General features: G+C 48.2%; 2 protein-coding genes across 4 annotated transcripts in view; one reads left to right on the top strand and one right to left on the bottom strand.

Moving 5' to 3' along the window:
* Positions 1-16322, top strand: part of ralgps1 (Ral GEF with PH domain and SH3 binding motif 1) — a 714125-nt gene that overhangs the window by 109497 nt on the left and 588306 nt on the right. The window lies entirely within an intron of this gene.
* On the bottom strand, positions 3542-14346 carry LOC144608432 (uncharacterized). The gene is made up of 2 exons (XM_078426182.1): positions 14213-14346; positions 3542-4696 (listed from the first exon to the last, which is right to left on the bottom strand). The coding sequence occupies exon 2, from the start codon at positions 4664-4666 to the stop codon at positions 3821-3823; it is 846 nt and encodes a 281-aa protein (XP_078282308.1). The 5' UTR covers positions 4667-4696; positions 14213-14346; the 3' UTR covers positions 3542-3820.

The following is a 16322-nucleotide window of genomic DNA, read 5'->3' as shown; positions in this document are numbered from 1 at the left end:
CACGGAAATGTTGGTTGTTGAAGTTACAAACAATGATCTTGGTTACAGCAACAATGACACACAGATCCAGGAAAGGCTTGAAGAACTCAGGCAGCCTCTGAGCATGTCAACTTTATAGTGTCACACGATAACCATGCTAAAGTTTAAGTTATCTGTATAATGTTTCCAAGAACCTGTGGGGTGGCAGGGTGGCTCAGCGGTAGAATTGCCGCCTCACGGCCCCAGAGACCCGGGTGCGTTCGATCCTGACTGCGGGTGATGGCTGTACGTGACCGTGCGGGTTTTTTCCAGTTGCTCCGGTTTCCTCTCAAATTCCAAAGATGTACAGGTTTGTCGGCTAATTGGGGATTCGGTAAATTGTAACTTGTCCCCAGTGACTAGGATAGTGCTAATGTGCAGGGTCGGTGGGACGAATCTCAAATTGTATGCTGAATCCCAAAACGAAACTTATTCTGATGTTTGGTTTGTGTAAGCTAAAAAGGTCTCGTTGGTCCACGCACAGCATTTGGTCATTGCCTGTTCACACAGCAAATTGTTCATCTACTCCTCCTGTGAAAATTATTCTGTCTTCAGTCGGGTTACTCTGGGGGAACGATTATCTTTGGTCCTTGTGCGTCGTGACATTGTGCACACATGAATGATGCTCTTCATGGTTGCTATTAGATACCAACGGCAGAAGATATCAAAACATGGCCTGCATTATGCTGCTAACAGCCAGCCCAGAAATGAATTCAAGGACGCAAACGTCCACACGAGATAAACAGCAGCTGAGAGCCCGCCTGGTGTTAGTTGTTTTAGTTTAGATTAGTTGTAAACATACAGCATGGAAACAGTTCCTTCGGCCCACCGGGTCCACACCGACCGTCAGTCACCCGTTCACAACTAGTTCTATGTTTTCTCACTTTCTCAACCACTCCTTACACACTCGGGACAATTTACAAACCTGTACGTCTTTGGATTGTGGGAGGAAACTGGAGCACCCTGAGGAAACCCACGTGGTCACAGGGAGAACTCCAAAGACGTACAGGTAGGTAGGTTAATTGACTGGGCAAATGTAAAAAAAAATTGTCCTTAGGCGGCGCGGACCCGGTGGGCCGAAGGGCCTGTTTCTGCGCTGTATCTCTAAATCTAAATCTAAACATACGAACTCCATACAGGCAGCACCCGTAGTCAGGATCGAACCTGGGTCTCTGGCGCTGTAAGGCAGCAACTCTACCACTGCGCCACCGTGCCGCCCCAATATAGACACAAATTGCTGGAATAACTCAGCGGGACAGGCAGCATCTCTGGAGAGAAGGAATGGGGGACGTTTCGGTATGAGGGGTTATGGGGAGAAGGCAGGAGAATGGGGTGAGGAGGGAGAGATAGATCAGCCATGATTGAATGGCGGTGTAGACATGATGGGCCGAATGGCCTAATTCTGCTCCTGTTAGTTTTGAACATGACCTGATAACACCCTTCTTCAGACTGATTGTAGGGGGGGTGGACCTGGCAGCAAACAAAGGCGGGACAAATCAGGGCCAGCACAGATGGCCTCAGGCAGGGAGGTTCCCTGATAGGCTGATTGTCGGCTCGGGAGGGGATACACCAGTGCGAACTGTGGAAGTGGTGAACAGACTTTTAGTGGAAGGGAGGTGGGGAATAGGGAGGCAGGGGGAGGGGGTGGGCAGTATTTGTAGAAGTTACCTACAATTAGAGAATTCAGCGTTCATACCCTGGCTGCCCAAGCGAAATATGAGGTGCTGTTCCTCCAATTTCAGCGAGCACATTCGCTCAATCCGCCTAAACCTACTTGATCTCTCAGTTGTTAAATACCTCCCCCTCCCATTCCCACACTGACCTTTTTGTCCTGGGCCTCCTCCACTGTCAGAGTGAGGCCCAGCGCAAATTTTGCCTGGGCAGGTATGCATATTGACCCCTAACTTCAAGTAACCCTTGCTTTCCCTCTCCCTCCATCCCTCCCCCATCCAAGTTCCCCGACAAGTCTGACTGTTCCCCTTGATTAAATGTATGCTTCGTTGTCACCTCTGAGCCAACAATGATCCATTCTATATTTTCCTTGACCCCCATCCCCTTTGATGTCTCGTTTTCACACCTTACACTTCCATATCTCTGTGTCTCCCTCTCCCCTGACGCTCAGTCTGAAGAAGGGTCTCGACCCAAAAGGTCACCACCCATTCCTTCTGTCGAGAGATGCTGCCTGTCCCGCTGAGTTACTCCAACAATCTGTGTCTATCTTCGGTGTAAACCAGCATCTGCAGCTCCTTCCTGTGCTGATCACATGCTCGTTAGTCTCCTCTTCACCCTTTGGTGTACAACCTTCCTGTCGTGTGGCTCCTCTCACTGTGACCGAACTAGAATTTTATATGATTCACGCATAATCTTCCTGCTGCCATGTTTTTTATTTGGAGTTAAACTTTTTTGTTCTTTCTTACAATTTTCAGAAAAAATAATACTGTGACTGAAAGAAAGTGAAATCTAATTTCCTAATTACTTGTATCATTTATATCTCAAGATGCTTATTTTAGAATTCTTCAATTTCCCTTTACTATAAGTGAGAAAGTTTGCATTTTGAGTCTATAACATCCATTTCCACCTTCTGTAAGATTAAAAGGAAGGCACCTGGGGGAACTGTCTATATTTTCACAGTCCAGATTATCACAGGTAGTGGTGTACAATGGACCAAAATGGTTTTCAACCTGGTGGAGCTGCTCCTTCACGGTTCTGGTGAGACGAGTTCAATCCCCACCTCGGGCGCTGTCTCTGTGCAGTTTGCATTTTTCACACTGTGACCATCTGGATTTTCTCCGGGTGTTCCTGTTTCCTCCCATAATCCAAAGACTTGTGGATCAGTTGGATAATTGGCCACTCCTTGAGTGTAGGTGAGTTGTGGAATCTGGAGGAAGCTGATGAGGTTATGGGTCAGAGCCGGAGACCCGGGTTCGATCCTGACTACAGGTGCTGTCTGTACGGAGTTTGCATGTTCTTCCCTTGACTTGCGTGGGTTTTCTTCATGATCTCCAGTTTCCTCCCACACTCCAAAGACGTATAGCTTTGTAGGCGAATTGGCTTGGTATAACCAAACGCAAGCTCGGCGATCGTTTCGCTCAACACCTTCGCTCAGTCCGCCTTAACCAACCTGATCTCCCAGTGGCTCAGCACTTCAACTCCCCCTCCCACTCCCAGTCTGACCTTTCTGTCATGGGCCTCCTCCAGTGTGCCATAGTGAGACCCACCGGAAGTTCGAGGAACAGCACCTCATATTTCGCTTGGGCAGCTTGCAGCCCAGCGGTATGAACATTGACTTCTCCAACTTTAGACAGTTCCTCTGTCCCTCTCTTCCCCTCCCCCTTCCCAATTCTCCCTCTATCTTCCTGTCTCCACCTATATGCTTCCTTTGTCCCGCCCACCTGACATCAATCTGAAGAAGGGTCTCGACCCGAAATGTCACCCATTCCTTCTCTCCCGAGATGCTGCCTGACCTGCTGAGTTACTCCAGCATTTTGTGAATAAATGGCTTGGTATAACAGTAAATTGTCCGCAGTGTGTGTAAGGTAGAGTTAGTGTGTAGGGATCGTTGGTCGGCTCGGACCCGGTGGGCCAAAGGGCCTGCTTTTGTGCTTGTATCTCTAAATTAAACTAAACATGTACCATGATGCAGCTTTATTGGAAGTAACTGCAGATGCTGGTTTACACTGAAGATAGACACAAAATGCAGACATGAAAGAAATTGGATAAATGTTGGATGAGTTGAAGGAGTGGTTGATCTGAAGAGCCTGTTTCAGGGTAGTCTGTGACTGCTGGGACTGGAACGAGAATTTTAAGCTAAAATCTGATCGGTCTGACAAGGCTCCATTCTCAAAAGCGCTGCGATTTCATCCATCTTATCGAGCTCTCTGATGATGTTGGACACATCTGCATCGACTTCCATTCTGGCCACACATCTGGGGGCCAGCTCGTCCTTCTCTATCACCACTCTGTAGGCATCGTTCAGCTTGTACGTCCTTCTCTTGGCCGAGTGACAGCTTGCATAGTGGTGGATTTTAGCCAGCTGCAGGAAATGGTTGAACTTCGCATCTCCTTCCCCCTGCTCCTCTGCCAAAGAGATCTGCATGAACTGTGCAATGTACTCCATGATCTGTTGGTGTGCCCGGAGTTCCTCGTGAGTATATCGAGACTCGGCTTCGGTAACTGCACCAGCTGCGTTGCTGGATGTCCTCCCCCTTGGATGAGGGTCCGTGGCTGCTTGGTCTTCCTCTGTCGAGCTCCCTTCTCCCGGTCCTTTGGGCTGTTTTCCAGGTGCACCTCCTTTGGTGTTCTTCGGTGTCAAACCGCGCTTGTGATGAGAGCTTTCCTCTGATGTTGCTCCGTCTGTGTTCTGACTCCTGCCTTTCCTCCTTGCCTCTGGCTTGGACGCCAGGGAGCTCCGCTCTCCCCGTCTCCCGCCGTCTCCATTTGCGTTCGATTGTGGGCGCGCGATGATGAGTTGCCACTGCGCGTCCCTCTGACTCAGCCAGATTTGGTTGGTGGCCAAATCGAACGTGTCGTTGTCATAGTAGTCATCCTTCACGATGACCTCGTCAGTCAGAACCGCTCCCAACTGCTGGAGTTTGAGTTCGGATTTCTCATCCAACCAGTAGGTCTGCTCAACTCTAACTCTGTGCATTGTCTTGCTGCTGTTCTTCACTGGTGCCTTCTGCCAAGGGTAGGAAGGGGTGGAAATGTAGAAACAAATGATAAACAATTAGCTAGAGGAAGGTTGCTCCAATTAGACAATAGACAATAGGTGCAGGAGGAGGCCATTCGGCCCTTCGAGCCAGCACCGCCATTCAATGTGATCATGGCTGATCATTCTCAATCAGTACCCCATTCCTGCCTTCTCCCCATACCCCCTGACTCCGCTATCCCTAAGAGCTCTATCTAGCTCTCTCTTGAATGCATTCAGAGAATTGGCCTCCACTGCCTTCTGAGGCAGAGAATTCCACAGATTTACAACTCTCTGACTGAAAAAGTTTTTCCTCATCTCCGTTGTAAATGGCCTACCCATTATTCTTAAACTGTGGCCCCTTGTTCTGGACTCCCCCAACATTGGGAACATGCTTCCTGCCTCTAACGTGTCCAACCTCTTAATAATCTTATACGTTTCGATAAGATCTCCTCTCATCCTTCTAAATTCCAGTGTATACAAGCCTTGTCGATCCAGTCTTTCAACATATGGTTAATTCCGGGAATTAACCTAGTAAATCTATGCTGCACGCCCTCAATAGCAAGAATGTCCTTCCTCAAATTTGGAGACCAAAACTGCACACAGTACTCCAGGTGCGGTCTCACTAGGGCCCTGTACAACTGCAGAAGGACGTCTTTGCTCCTATACTCAACTCCTCTTGTTATGAAGGCCAACATTCCATTGGCTTTCTTCACTGCCTGCTGTACCTGCATGCTTCCTTTCTGTGACTGATGCACTAGGACACCCAGATCTCGTTGTACGTCCCCTTTTCCTAACTTGACACTATTCAGATAATAATCTGCCTTCCTATTCTTACCACCAAAGTGGATAACCTCACACTTATCCACATTAAACTGCATCTGCCATGCTTCCGCCCACTCACACAACCTGTCCAAGTCACCCTGGAACATCATAGCATCTTCCTCACAGTTCACACTACCACCCAGCTTTGTATCATCTGCAAATTTGCTAATGGTGCTTTTAATCCCTTCATCTAAGTCATTCAATGATACTTTATTGTCACATGTGCCTAGGTACAGTGAATTGCTCACCGACGGCCCATCTCCAATTATTGCATTGCCCTCCAATTATTACACTTTAAAAATATATATTTGACATGGTATTCTGGTCTCAAACTTGATTTTAGTCAACAGGACCCCCTTAAGGGGTTTGCGAGGGAAAGATAGATCAGCCATGATTGAATGGCGGAGTAGACCTGTTGGGCCAAATGGCCTAACACTGCTCCTATCCCTTATAAACCTATGAACCTCCCTCCATGAACCTCTCTTCATTCTGTTGCTTACAAATAAGTGAAGACTCCGTTTAAACGAAGACACAACATGCTGGAGTAATTCAGTGAGTCAGGCAACATCTCTGAAGAACATGGATAGGTTTTGATGTTTTGAGTTAGGACCTTTCTTCAGACATTGTTCCCAATGTTGGGGGAGTCCAGAACCAGGGGCCACAGTCTAAGAATAAAGGGGAGGCCATTTAAAACTGAGGTGAGAAGAAACTTTGTCACCCAGAGAGTTGTCAATTTGTGGAATTCCCTGCCACAGAGGGCAGTGGAGGCCAAATCACTAGATGAGTTTAAAAGAGAGATAGACAGAGCTCTAGGGGCTAGTGGAATCAAGGGATATGGGGAGAAGGCAGGCACAGGTTACTGATTGTCAGCCATGATCACAATGAATGGCGGTGCTGGCTTGAAGGGCCAAATCACAATGAATGGCGGTGCTGGCTCGAAGGGCCAAATGGCCTCCGCCTGCACCTATTTTCTATGTTTCTATGTTTCTATGTTTCTATGATGCATCAGTCTGAAAAAGGGCTCAGACCCAAAACATCACCTTTCCAAGTTGTCCAGAGATGCTGCCTGACCCACTGAGATACTCCAGCACTCTGTCTTTTTTTTGTAAACCAGCATCTGCAGTTCCTTGTTTCTGCAGTAAAGACTCCATAGTCTTACTCCTTATCCCAAAGCGTGAACCATCTTAGAATCACACAGCATGGAAACGGGCCCTTCGGCCCAACTCGTCCAAACCGAACAAATGCCCCATCTTAGCTCGTCCCATTTGCCCATGTTTGTCCCATAACCCTCTAAACCTTTCCTATCAATGTACCTGTCCAAGCATCCTTTAAATGTTGCGATAGTCCCTGCCTCACCTACCTCCTCTGGCAGCTCGTTCCATACACCCACCACCCTCTGAATGAAAACGTTGCAATTGATGAGGTAGTGTGCACATTGAATTGAGAACTGATTGAAATGGGATTGGAAGTGAGGACACAGGATTAGAATTGTACCAAGGGGGCAAATAATGCAGAGGGGTGCGTAACCCAGAACAAGTAAGGACGGAGAGTTGCTGCTGCTCCTGTACGTTCAGTGCGAGGTGTTTGTGGAGAGAGATGACAATGACCAGAGGCACAGAATGGGCTTGGTTTTCTTGCCCATCTTGACTGTTTTTTAGAGACACCATGGAAACAGGTCCTTGCTGACCATCGAAACAGGTCCTTGCTGACCATCGAAACAGGTCCTTGCTGACCATCGAAACAGGTCCTTGCTGACCATCGAAACAGGTCCTTGCTGACCATCGAAACAGGTCCTTGCTGACCATCGATCACCCATCCACGCGAGTTCTATGTAGCCCCACGTTCTCATCCACTCCCCACGCACTCCGGGAGATTTACGGAGGGCCAATTAACTGGCGCGGTGAGGCATCAGCTCTACCCGCTGCGTCAGCACTGGGCTGCCCTCGAGGTGGAGTACCCCGTGGAGTAATTACCGTCTTGATCGCACTGTTGATGAGGCCTGAATTTCTCTGTAAACTTGAGATGCTGCTGATTATCCACCTGAATTTATTTTGGTCTTTGCGTTCAGAGCACAGCTGGGCAATTTTACATCGGTATTTTAAACGGCTCTGGATTCTGCGTCAGATGGAGGAAGAACGAACGAGCTGGCACAATATCCAAAACTCGCCTGAGCTTTGAAACATAATTGTCGGGTGGACCCCAGTTGCAGCTGCATTGTAGCACCTTGACAGCATGCATTCCCTAAGGATGTTGCCCCTCTAAGGAGATAGCCCGGAACAGTTCATAAATCCTAGGAGCTGAATTAGGCCATTCGGCCCATCAAGTCTACTCCGCCATTCAATCATGGCTGATCTATCTTTCCGTCTCAACCCCATTCACCTGCCTTCACCCCATCACCCCTGACACCCGTATTAGTTTAGAGATACAGCGCGGAAACAGGTCTTTCGGCCCACCGGGTCCGCACCGACCAGCGATCCCCGCACATTAACACTGTCCTACACTGACTAGGGACAATTTATTTTTTACATTTACCAAGCCAATTAACCTACAAACCTATGTGTGGGAAGAAACCGAAGAGAAAACCCACGCAGGTCACGGGGAGAATGTACAATCTCCGTACAGACAGCACCCATAGTCGGGATGGAACCCGGGTCTCCGGCGCTGCATTTGCTGTAAGGCAGCAACTCTACCGTTGTGCCACCGTGATTGATCAAATACAGGGGGGCATATCACGATTTAGAGCAGAGGAAGAGCAATTCCTTCTCCCTGCGGGTTGTGAATCTCTCGACTAGTGAGCGCCAAGACAGACTGGGGATGCTGAATCATTGAATATATTCAAGGCCAGGGTAGAATTTTGGACCGTAAGGGAATTGAGGGTCATGGAGTGGAAGCCAATGAACACACTGTTCATGATCTTATCGATTGTCCTCGGGCCAACTACAGCTCGCTATTAATCTTTGCTGCAATAACCTTCCTCATGTTCAATAACACTCCTCTCCTCTCATTCCCTCTAATGTCAGAAAGAGTCACTTGTTGGTCCCTGTTATAGACAATAGACAATAGACAATAGGTGCAGCAGTAGGCCATTCGGCCCTTCGAGCCAGCACCGCCATTCAATGTGATCATGGCTGATCATTCTCATTCTCTGTTAATTTTGGGAGCTTGCTATGTCCAAAATCATCTATATACTAAAACTCTCATTTGTTTGTTTGTTTGTTCCTGAACTACAGCCAAGACGGTACACGATAGCGCGACAATTTTAGGCCCACCTTACTCACCGTCGTCCCTTTGGTGCTAATGGAAGAAGTTTAATTGAAATTGGTGTTATATTTTTAAAGTTATTCACATTTTAAAGTTTAAATCTATCTCCTAGGGAGGGAGGGAGGAGGGAGGGGCTTGGGGGGAGGAAGGGAGGGGGAGGAGGGAGGATAAGGAGGGTTGAGGGGGATGGAGTGGGGGGGAGGGGAGGGGGAGGGGAGGAGGAGGGGGATGGAAGGGGGGAGGTGGAGGGAGGAGGGAGGGGGAGGAGGGAGGGAGGGAGGGAAGGAGGGGGAGGGAGGAGGGAGAGGGGAGACGGCAGAGAGGGGGGAGGGGAGGGGGGGAGGGAGGAGGGGAGAGAATGGGGAGGAGGGGAGTGGAGGGGGGAGGGGGGAGAGGGGAGAGGGGAGGAGAGGGTGCTGCACCAATGCAGGAGAGGTTTGGGCCCAACGGGTCCACTTGGTCTAGTACAGCTTAAAATTGAGAGGAGAAGAGTAAGGGTGAATGCACCGTCTTTTACCCAGAGCAAGGGTATCGAGAACCAGTGGACATAGGATTAAGGTGAGAGGGGAAATATTTAATAAGAACCTGAGGGGCAATTTGTACATGCAGAGGGTGGTGGACATACACAATGAGCTGCCAGAGGAGGTGGTTGTGGCAGGTACTATAACATAATTTGAATGACATTTGGACAGAGACATGGATAGGAAAGGTTTAGAGGGGTTTGGGCCAAATGCAGGCAGGTGGGACGAGTGTAGACTGGGCATCTTGGTTGGCACGGGCAAGGCGGGCTGAAGGGTCTGTATCCGTGCTTTATGACTCTATGACTCAGGACTGAAACAGGCCCTTCAACCTAGCATGTCCACGCTGATGATCAAATGCCCATCTATACTAATCACATTTACAAGCAATTGGTCTGTAGCCTTAGAACATAGAACATAGAAACATAGAAAATAGGTGCAGGAGTAGGCCATTTGGCCCTTCGAGCCTGCACCGCCATTCAATACGATCATGGCTGATCATCCAACTCAGTATCCCGTACCTGCCTTCTCTCCATACCCCCTGATCCCTTTAGCCACAAGAGCCATATCTAACTCCCTCTTAAATATAGCCAATGAACTGGCCTCAACTACCTTCTGTGGCAGAGAATTCCACAGATTCACCACTCTCTGTGTGAAATAAAACTTTCTCATCTCGGTCCTAAAAGACTTCCCCCTTATCCTTAAACTGTGACCCCTTGTTCTGGACTTCCCCAACACCGGGAACAATCTTCCTGCATCTAGCCTGTCCAACCCCTTAAGAATTTTGTAAGCTTCTATAAGATTCCCCCTCAATCTTCTAAATTCCAGCGAGTACATTGAAAAGCAGAGACGACGAACAGGCCCTTTGACCTGTCTATACTGTCCATTATGTCTACACTGAACATAATGCCAAGATAAACTAATCTCATCTGCCTGCACATGGTCGCCGGCCACGGTGGCTCAGCGGTAGAGTTGCTGCCTTACAGCGCTTGCAGCGCCAAAGACCCGGGTTCCATCCTGACTACGGGCGCCGTCTGTACGGAGTTTGTACGTTCTCCCCGTGACCTGCGTGGGTTTTCCCCGAGATCTTCGGTTTCCTCCCACACTCCAAAGACGTACAGGTTTGTAGGTTAATTGGCTTGGTGTGTGTGTATAAAGTGTCCCTAGTGGGTGTAGGATAGTGTTAATGTGCAGGGATCACTGGTCAGTGCGGAGTCGGTGGGCCGAAGGGCCTGTTTCTGCACTGTATCTCTAAACTAATATCCCTCTAATCCTTGCATACCACCCACATGCCTATCTAAAAGCCTCTTAAATGCCACAATCGTAGCTATCTGCATCATATGTGCCTCCACTACCATCCCTGGCAGGAAGTTCCTGCCACCCACCACCCTCTGTGCCCTGGCACAAAAGCTTTAAAGTTTTCCCGTCTCACCTTACAGCTATGCCTTTTACTTTGAATGTTTTAGTTTTAGAGATAACTAGACGAAGTGGACCCGTTGGGCCCAAACCTCTCCTGCATGGGTGCAACACCCTGTCCACCCCCCCTCCCCTCTCTCCTCAATCCCCCTCCACTCTCGTCCCCTCTTCCCCCCTCCACTCTTCCCCCTCCCCTCTCCCCCATCCCCTTCACCCCCCACTCCATTCCCCGCAACCCCCATTATCCTCCCTCCTCCCCCTCCCTCCCTCCGTAGGAGATATATTTTAACTTTAAAATGTGAATAACTTAAAAAATATAACACCAATTTCAATAAAACTACCATTTTTACCATTAAAGTGATGACGGTGAGTAAGGTGGGCCTAAAATTGTCGCGCTTTCATGTACTGTTTTGGCTGAAGTTCTGTCACAAACAAGATAACAAACGAGAGTTTTAGTGTATAGAAGATGACACAGTCATGCAGCTGCATCATGACATGCTCAAGCCTTCTTTGCCTTTATAGATTCAGGGCCCATTTAGATGCATACATATTTGAGAGTCTCCCCAACTTCTCCACCCACCCAGATTCTAATTACTCTCTGGGTGAACATGTCCTTCCTCAGATCTCCTCTGAACATCTTCCCCTTTACCCTCAAACCCGAATCACCTACAGCCCATTGTGGACATTGGGCTTTGTCTACGGAACTGACGCACTACGATACTGACAACAACATTCTGCATTCCGTATCTTTCCCTCTCTGCCTACGGTACTTCAGTTTGAACTGATTGCATTTATGTATCGTATATCTGATCTGTTTCGATAGCATGTAAAAACAAAGCTCTTCACTGTACCTCGGTACATGTTTTTAGTTGAGTTTAGAGATCTCACCGTGTGCGTGTGTGCGTCCAGAAAAAAAAGGGGTGGCACGGTGGCGCAGCGGTACAGTTGCTGCCTTACAGCGAATGCAGCGCCGGAGACCCGGGTTCGATCCCAACTACGGGCGCCGTCTGTACGGAGTTTGTACGTTCTCCCCGTGACCTGTGTGGGTTTTCTCCAAGATCTTCGGTTTCCTCCCACACTCCAAAGACGTACAGGTTTGTAGGTTAATTGGCTTGGTAAATGTAAAAATTGTCCCTAGAAGGGTATCGGATAGTGTTAATGTGCGGGGATCGCTGGTCGGTGGGGTCCCTGTTTCCGCACTGTAACTCTAAACCAAACTAAACCAAACTCTAAACCAAACTAAACCAAACTAAAGAAAATGCGTTACACCAAGCAAGTCACTCAGAAGATGGGAGGAAAAGAGGGAGATCTTTCACATTGACTGTTGGCAGATAATTGTTATTTTACTATGAAGGCAACTGGTGTGAAGTGGGTCTTTCTTCTGCCATTTGTGATTCCTTATCACTTGATTGAAAGGGAAATTGGTGCAGAATAAAATTGAGCAGAAATGATGCAACCTGCCATGAACCAACTGAGAACTACCACAATGGATCAGTGCATTCCAGTGAGGAGAAAGCCTTTCCTGGAATCTCATTTTCTTTTTACTAATTACAGGAAGGATGTGGAGGCTTTGGAGAGGGTGCAGGTGAGGTTTACCAAAAATGCTGCTTGGAGTAGGAGGTGTGAGCTATAAGGAGAGGTTGGACAAATTTGGATTGTTTTCCTATCAGGGCCAAAGGCTGAGGGGAGAACTGATAGAGGTTTATAAACCGTTATAATTTGGGGCGGCACGGTGGCGCAGCGGGAGAGTTGCTGATTCACAGCGCCAGAGACCCGGGTTTGATCCTGACCACGGGTGCTTGTCTATACGGAGTTTGTACGTTCTCCCCGTGACCTGCATTGGGTTTTCTCCAGGAATCTCTCCCACACTCCAAAGCGGTACAGGTTTGTAGGCTAATTAGCTCGGTATAAATGTAAATTGTCCCTTGCGTGTGTGGGATTGTATTAATGTGTGAGGATCACTGGCCGATGGACCTGTTTCCACACTGTATCTCTAAACTAAACTAAACTAAAAGCATAGACAGGGTAGACAGTCAGAACCTTTTTCCCAAGGTGGAAATGTCAAGGACCAGAGAACATAGCTTTCAGATGAAAGGGGCCAAGTTTAAAGGAGATGTGGTGGGTGTTGGAACAAGCTGTCAGGGGGTGTTGGTGGAGGCCGATACTGTAGTAGTTTTTAGATATGTAATGAATGGAGGGAGATGGATCATGTGCAGGCAGAGGAGATCATGTTTAGCACAGACGTTGTGGGCCGAAGGGCCTGTCCCGTGCTGGACTGTTGTCTGTTATGAAGCAATATGAGTGCGCTATTAAGTCTTAAAATTCTGATATATTTTAGATACCAGGTAACCTGGTCTTGCTGCATCTGCCACAGATTGCAGGGAGTTAGTCCTGAGAGTTAATTGGAGCCGGGGTTTTTGATTGCGACAGTCCATCGCTGGCGTCCGTCTGCTTCACACGTCGAAGATGAAATTAAAATCTTTCCAGAACAATGCCTTTGCATTGCATGATGAATTGCAACATCAATAGACATTACAGCATACTCTTTACACCCTTGGCTGCAAAGCTACTAGTACCTGAGCAACAGCTCAATTGAAATGAAAATTGCTTTTGCCTGTGACGTGTTCTTTCAGTATCCATGGCAATCACGGAGACGGTCACGAATTATGTGATGAATTAATGTGCAGTTCAATTGAGGTAATGCCCCCACTGAAGTAACATGCTCTCTCTCTCTCTCTCTCTCTCTCTCTCTCCCTCTCTCTCTCTCTCTCTCGCTCCCTCTCTCTCTCTCTCTCTCTCTCTCCTGTACCTGAAGAAACAATGCTACAGCTTAAAAAGGTGTGACATTCATGTCACATAGACCATAAAGGTGTGACATTCATGTCACATAGACCATAAAACAGCACAGCACAAGAAGAGACCTTTCGGCCCACAATGTCTGTGCTGAACATGATGCCGAGACCAACTCTTATCTATCTACATAATCCATATCCCTCCATTCCCTGCCTATCCAAATGCCACTTTTGGATCTGCCTCCACCACCCACCCCCAGCAGCTCGTTCCAGGCACCCGCCACCTTCTGTTTAACAAAATAAGTTGCCCAGCACAACTTCTTGAAACTTTGCCACTCTCTCGTTAAAGCTGTGCCCTCTAGTATTTGACATTTCCATCCTGGGGAAAAAAGGTTCTGACTGTCTACCCTGTCTATGCCTCTCCTAAATTTATATGCTTCCATCAGGTGACCAACGGTGTTCCAGAGAAAACAACCCAAGTCTGTCCCATCTCTCCCTGTAGCTAATACCACCAACATCATCCTGGTGAACCTCCTCTGCCACCCTTTCCAAAGCCTCCACATCCATGACCGGAACTGCGCGCAGTTTTCCAAGCGCTGCCCAACCAAAGTCCTACGAAGCTGCATCATGATATCCCGATTCTTCTACTCAATGCTCTAACCTATGAGTGCAAGCATGCCGCATGCCTTCGTTACCTGGAGAAGCCACCAATGTTCTGCACGGGCTGGCCTTAAGCATCTGCCGGTGGTGATAATAGCCTTGGGCGAGTGTGGTTGACGGTGTTGTTGCAGAGTGTGATCCACAGAGGCTCAGTCTCGTGCCAGTGCCAGTGCCAGTGCCAGCCGTGGCACACTTCCCTTTGGTTTGTACCACATGCCGTGCGCTTTACCACCAATCAGTCCACCACTTCCTCAGCTGGCCAACTGCCACGTTCCCCAGCCTGACAACAAACACACAAACACAGACTCTGTTTCCTGGATTCCACTAACAAGAGCTGTTACCTAGCAACGCGGCTGAATTGGCTAATCCAATATGTTTACAGATGGCCACAGTTGGCAGCGAACATGTTTTGATTTATTAGCATTGGCATCACTGAACTTGCCTGCAAGCTTCGTCATAGAGTGATACAGTGTGGAAATTGGCCCAACTTACCCAACATGTCCCAGCTGCACTAGCCCCACCTGCCTGCGTTTGGTCCATATCCCTCCAAACCTGTCCTATCCATGTACCTGTCTAACTGTTTCTTAAACGATGGATAGTCCCGCCCTCAACTACCTCCTCTGGCAGCTCGTTCCATACACCCACCACCCTTTGTGTGAAAAAGTTACCCCTCAGATTCCTATTAAATCTTTTCCCCTTCACTTTAAACCTATATCCTCCATTCCTCGATTCGCCTACTCTGGGCAAGAAACTCCATGCCTCGACTCGATCTATTCCTCTCATGATTTTATACTGTTGTTCGTGTGATTCTCGCCTTGCCTTCATGTACCCTATCTATGCCTCTCCTAATTGTATACGCTTCTATCAGTTCGCCCTTCAACCTATGCTGTTCCAGAGAAGACAATCCAAGTCTGTCCAACCTCTCCCTGTAGCTAATGCCCCTTAATCCAGTCATCATACTGGTAAACCACCTCACCTCCACACCATTTCCAAAGCCTCCACATCCTTCTTGTAATGAAACAACCAGAGCCTTACCCTCGTTAATCTTCCCTTTTCATTGCATGCTACATTCCCACAAGCGAGTGATGAGAATCTGTGGGCACCTATGAAGGTGGTTGGTAGATGTTTCCAGTCCTGGGCTTGGCACTGTGCACGTCCTCTGATAAAGAGAGACCAGCCCAGCCAGGAAGCTGTACTGTTGAACGAATAAAGGATGGAGAAACTCATGGTAACCAGAGTAAGGGAATCAAGAACCAGGGGACATTGGTTTAAGGGGAGAGGGGAAAGATTTAATAGGAACCAGAGGGACAATGTTTTCACTCAGAGCGTGGTGGGTGTATGGAGTGAGCTGCCAGAGGAAGTAGTTGAGGCAGATATTGTAACAACGTTTAAAAGATACATGGGCAGGTACTTGGATCGCAAAGGTTCTGGGCCAAACACAGGCCCATGGAATCAGTGTAGATGGGGGATCTTGGTCAGCACGGGCAAGTTGGGCCAAAGGGCCTGTTTCCATGCTGTGTGACTCTATGACTTTTCAGACCAGGAATATTGTTCTCAGAGGCTGTGTTGGGAGTGGACTACTTTCCCCCGACCTTCCTGCTGCCCCAACATCTGTTTGTTTGTAGCCTCTCTTTACTGAGTTTATTTTTCTGAGTGATATTAAAGGTTTGTGTTTTCGGATAATCATTAATCACAGTTCCTATCAAAGGAATCTTTACTTGGTCATACAAACATAGAAAATAGGTGCAAGAGTAGGCCATTCAGCCCTTCGAGCCAGCACCACCATTCAATATAATCAGAGCTGATCATCCAGAATCGGTGCTGGCTCGAAGGGCCAAATGGCCTCCTCCTGCACCTATTTTATAATCAGCACCCCAAGAGCTATATCCTACTCTCTCTTGAATACATCCAGTGAATTGGCCTCCACTGCCTTCTGGGGCAGAGAATTCCACAGATTCATAACCCTCTGGGTGAAAAGGTTTTTCCTCATCTCAGTCCTAAATGGCCTGCCCCTTATTCTTAAACTGTGACCCCTGGTTCTGGACTCCCCCAACATGGGGAACATTCTCTTTGACGTGGCATGTCCAGGCCCATCTGGCTTGACGCTGGCCTTTGCAATGGGTCACCTCAATAATGGGCAGGTAC

This window comes from Rhinoraja longicauda, chromosome 31 (assembly GCF_053455715.1).
Source record: "Rhinoraja longicauda isolate Sanriku21f chromosome 31, sRhiLon1.1, whole genome shotgun sequence".
Classification (NCBI taxonomy): Eukaryota; Metazoa; Chordata; class Chondrichthyes; order Rajiformes; family Arhynchobatidae; genus Rhinoraja; species Rhinoraja longicauda.
This window is presented reverse-complemented; position numbering and strand designations above follow the sequence as displayed.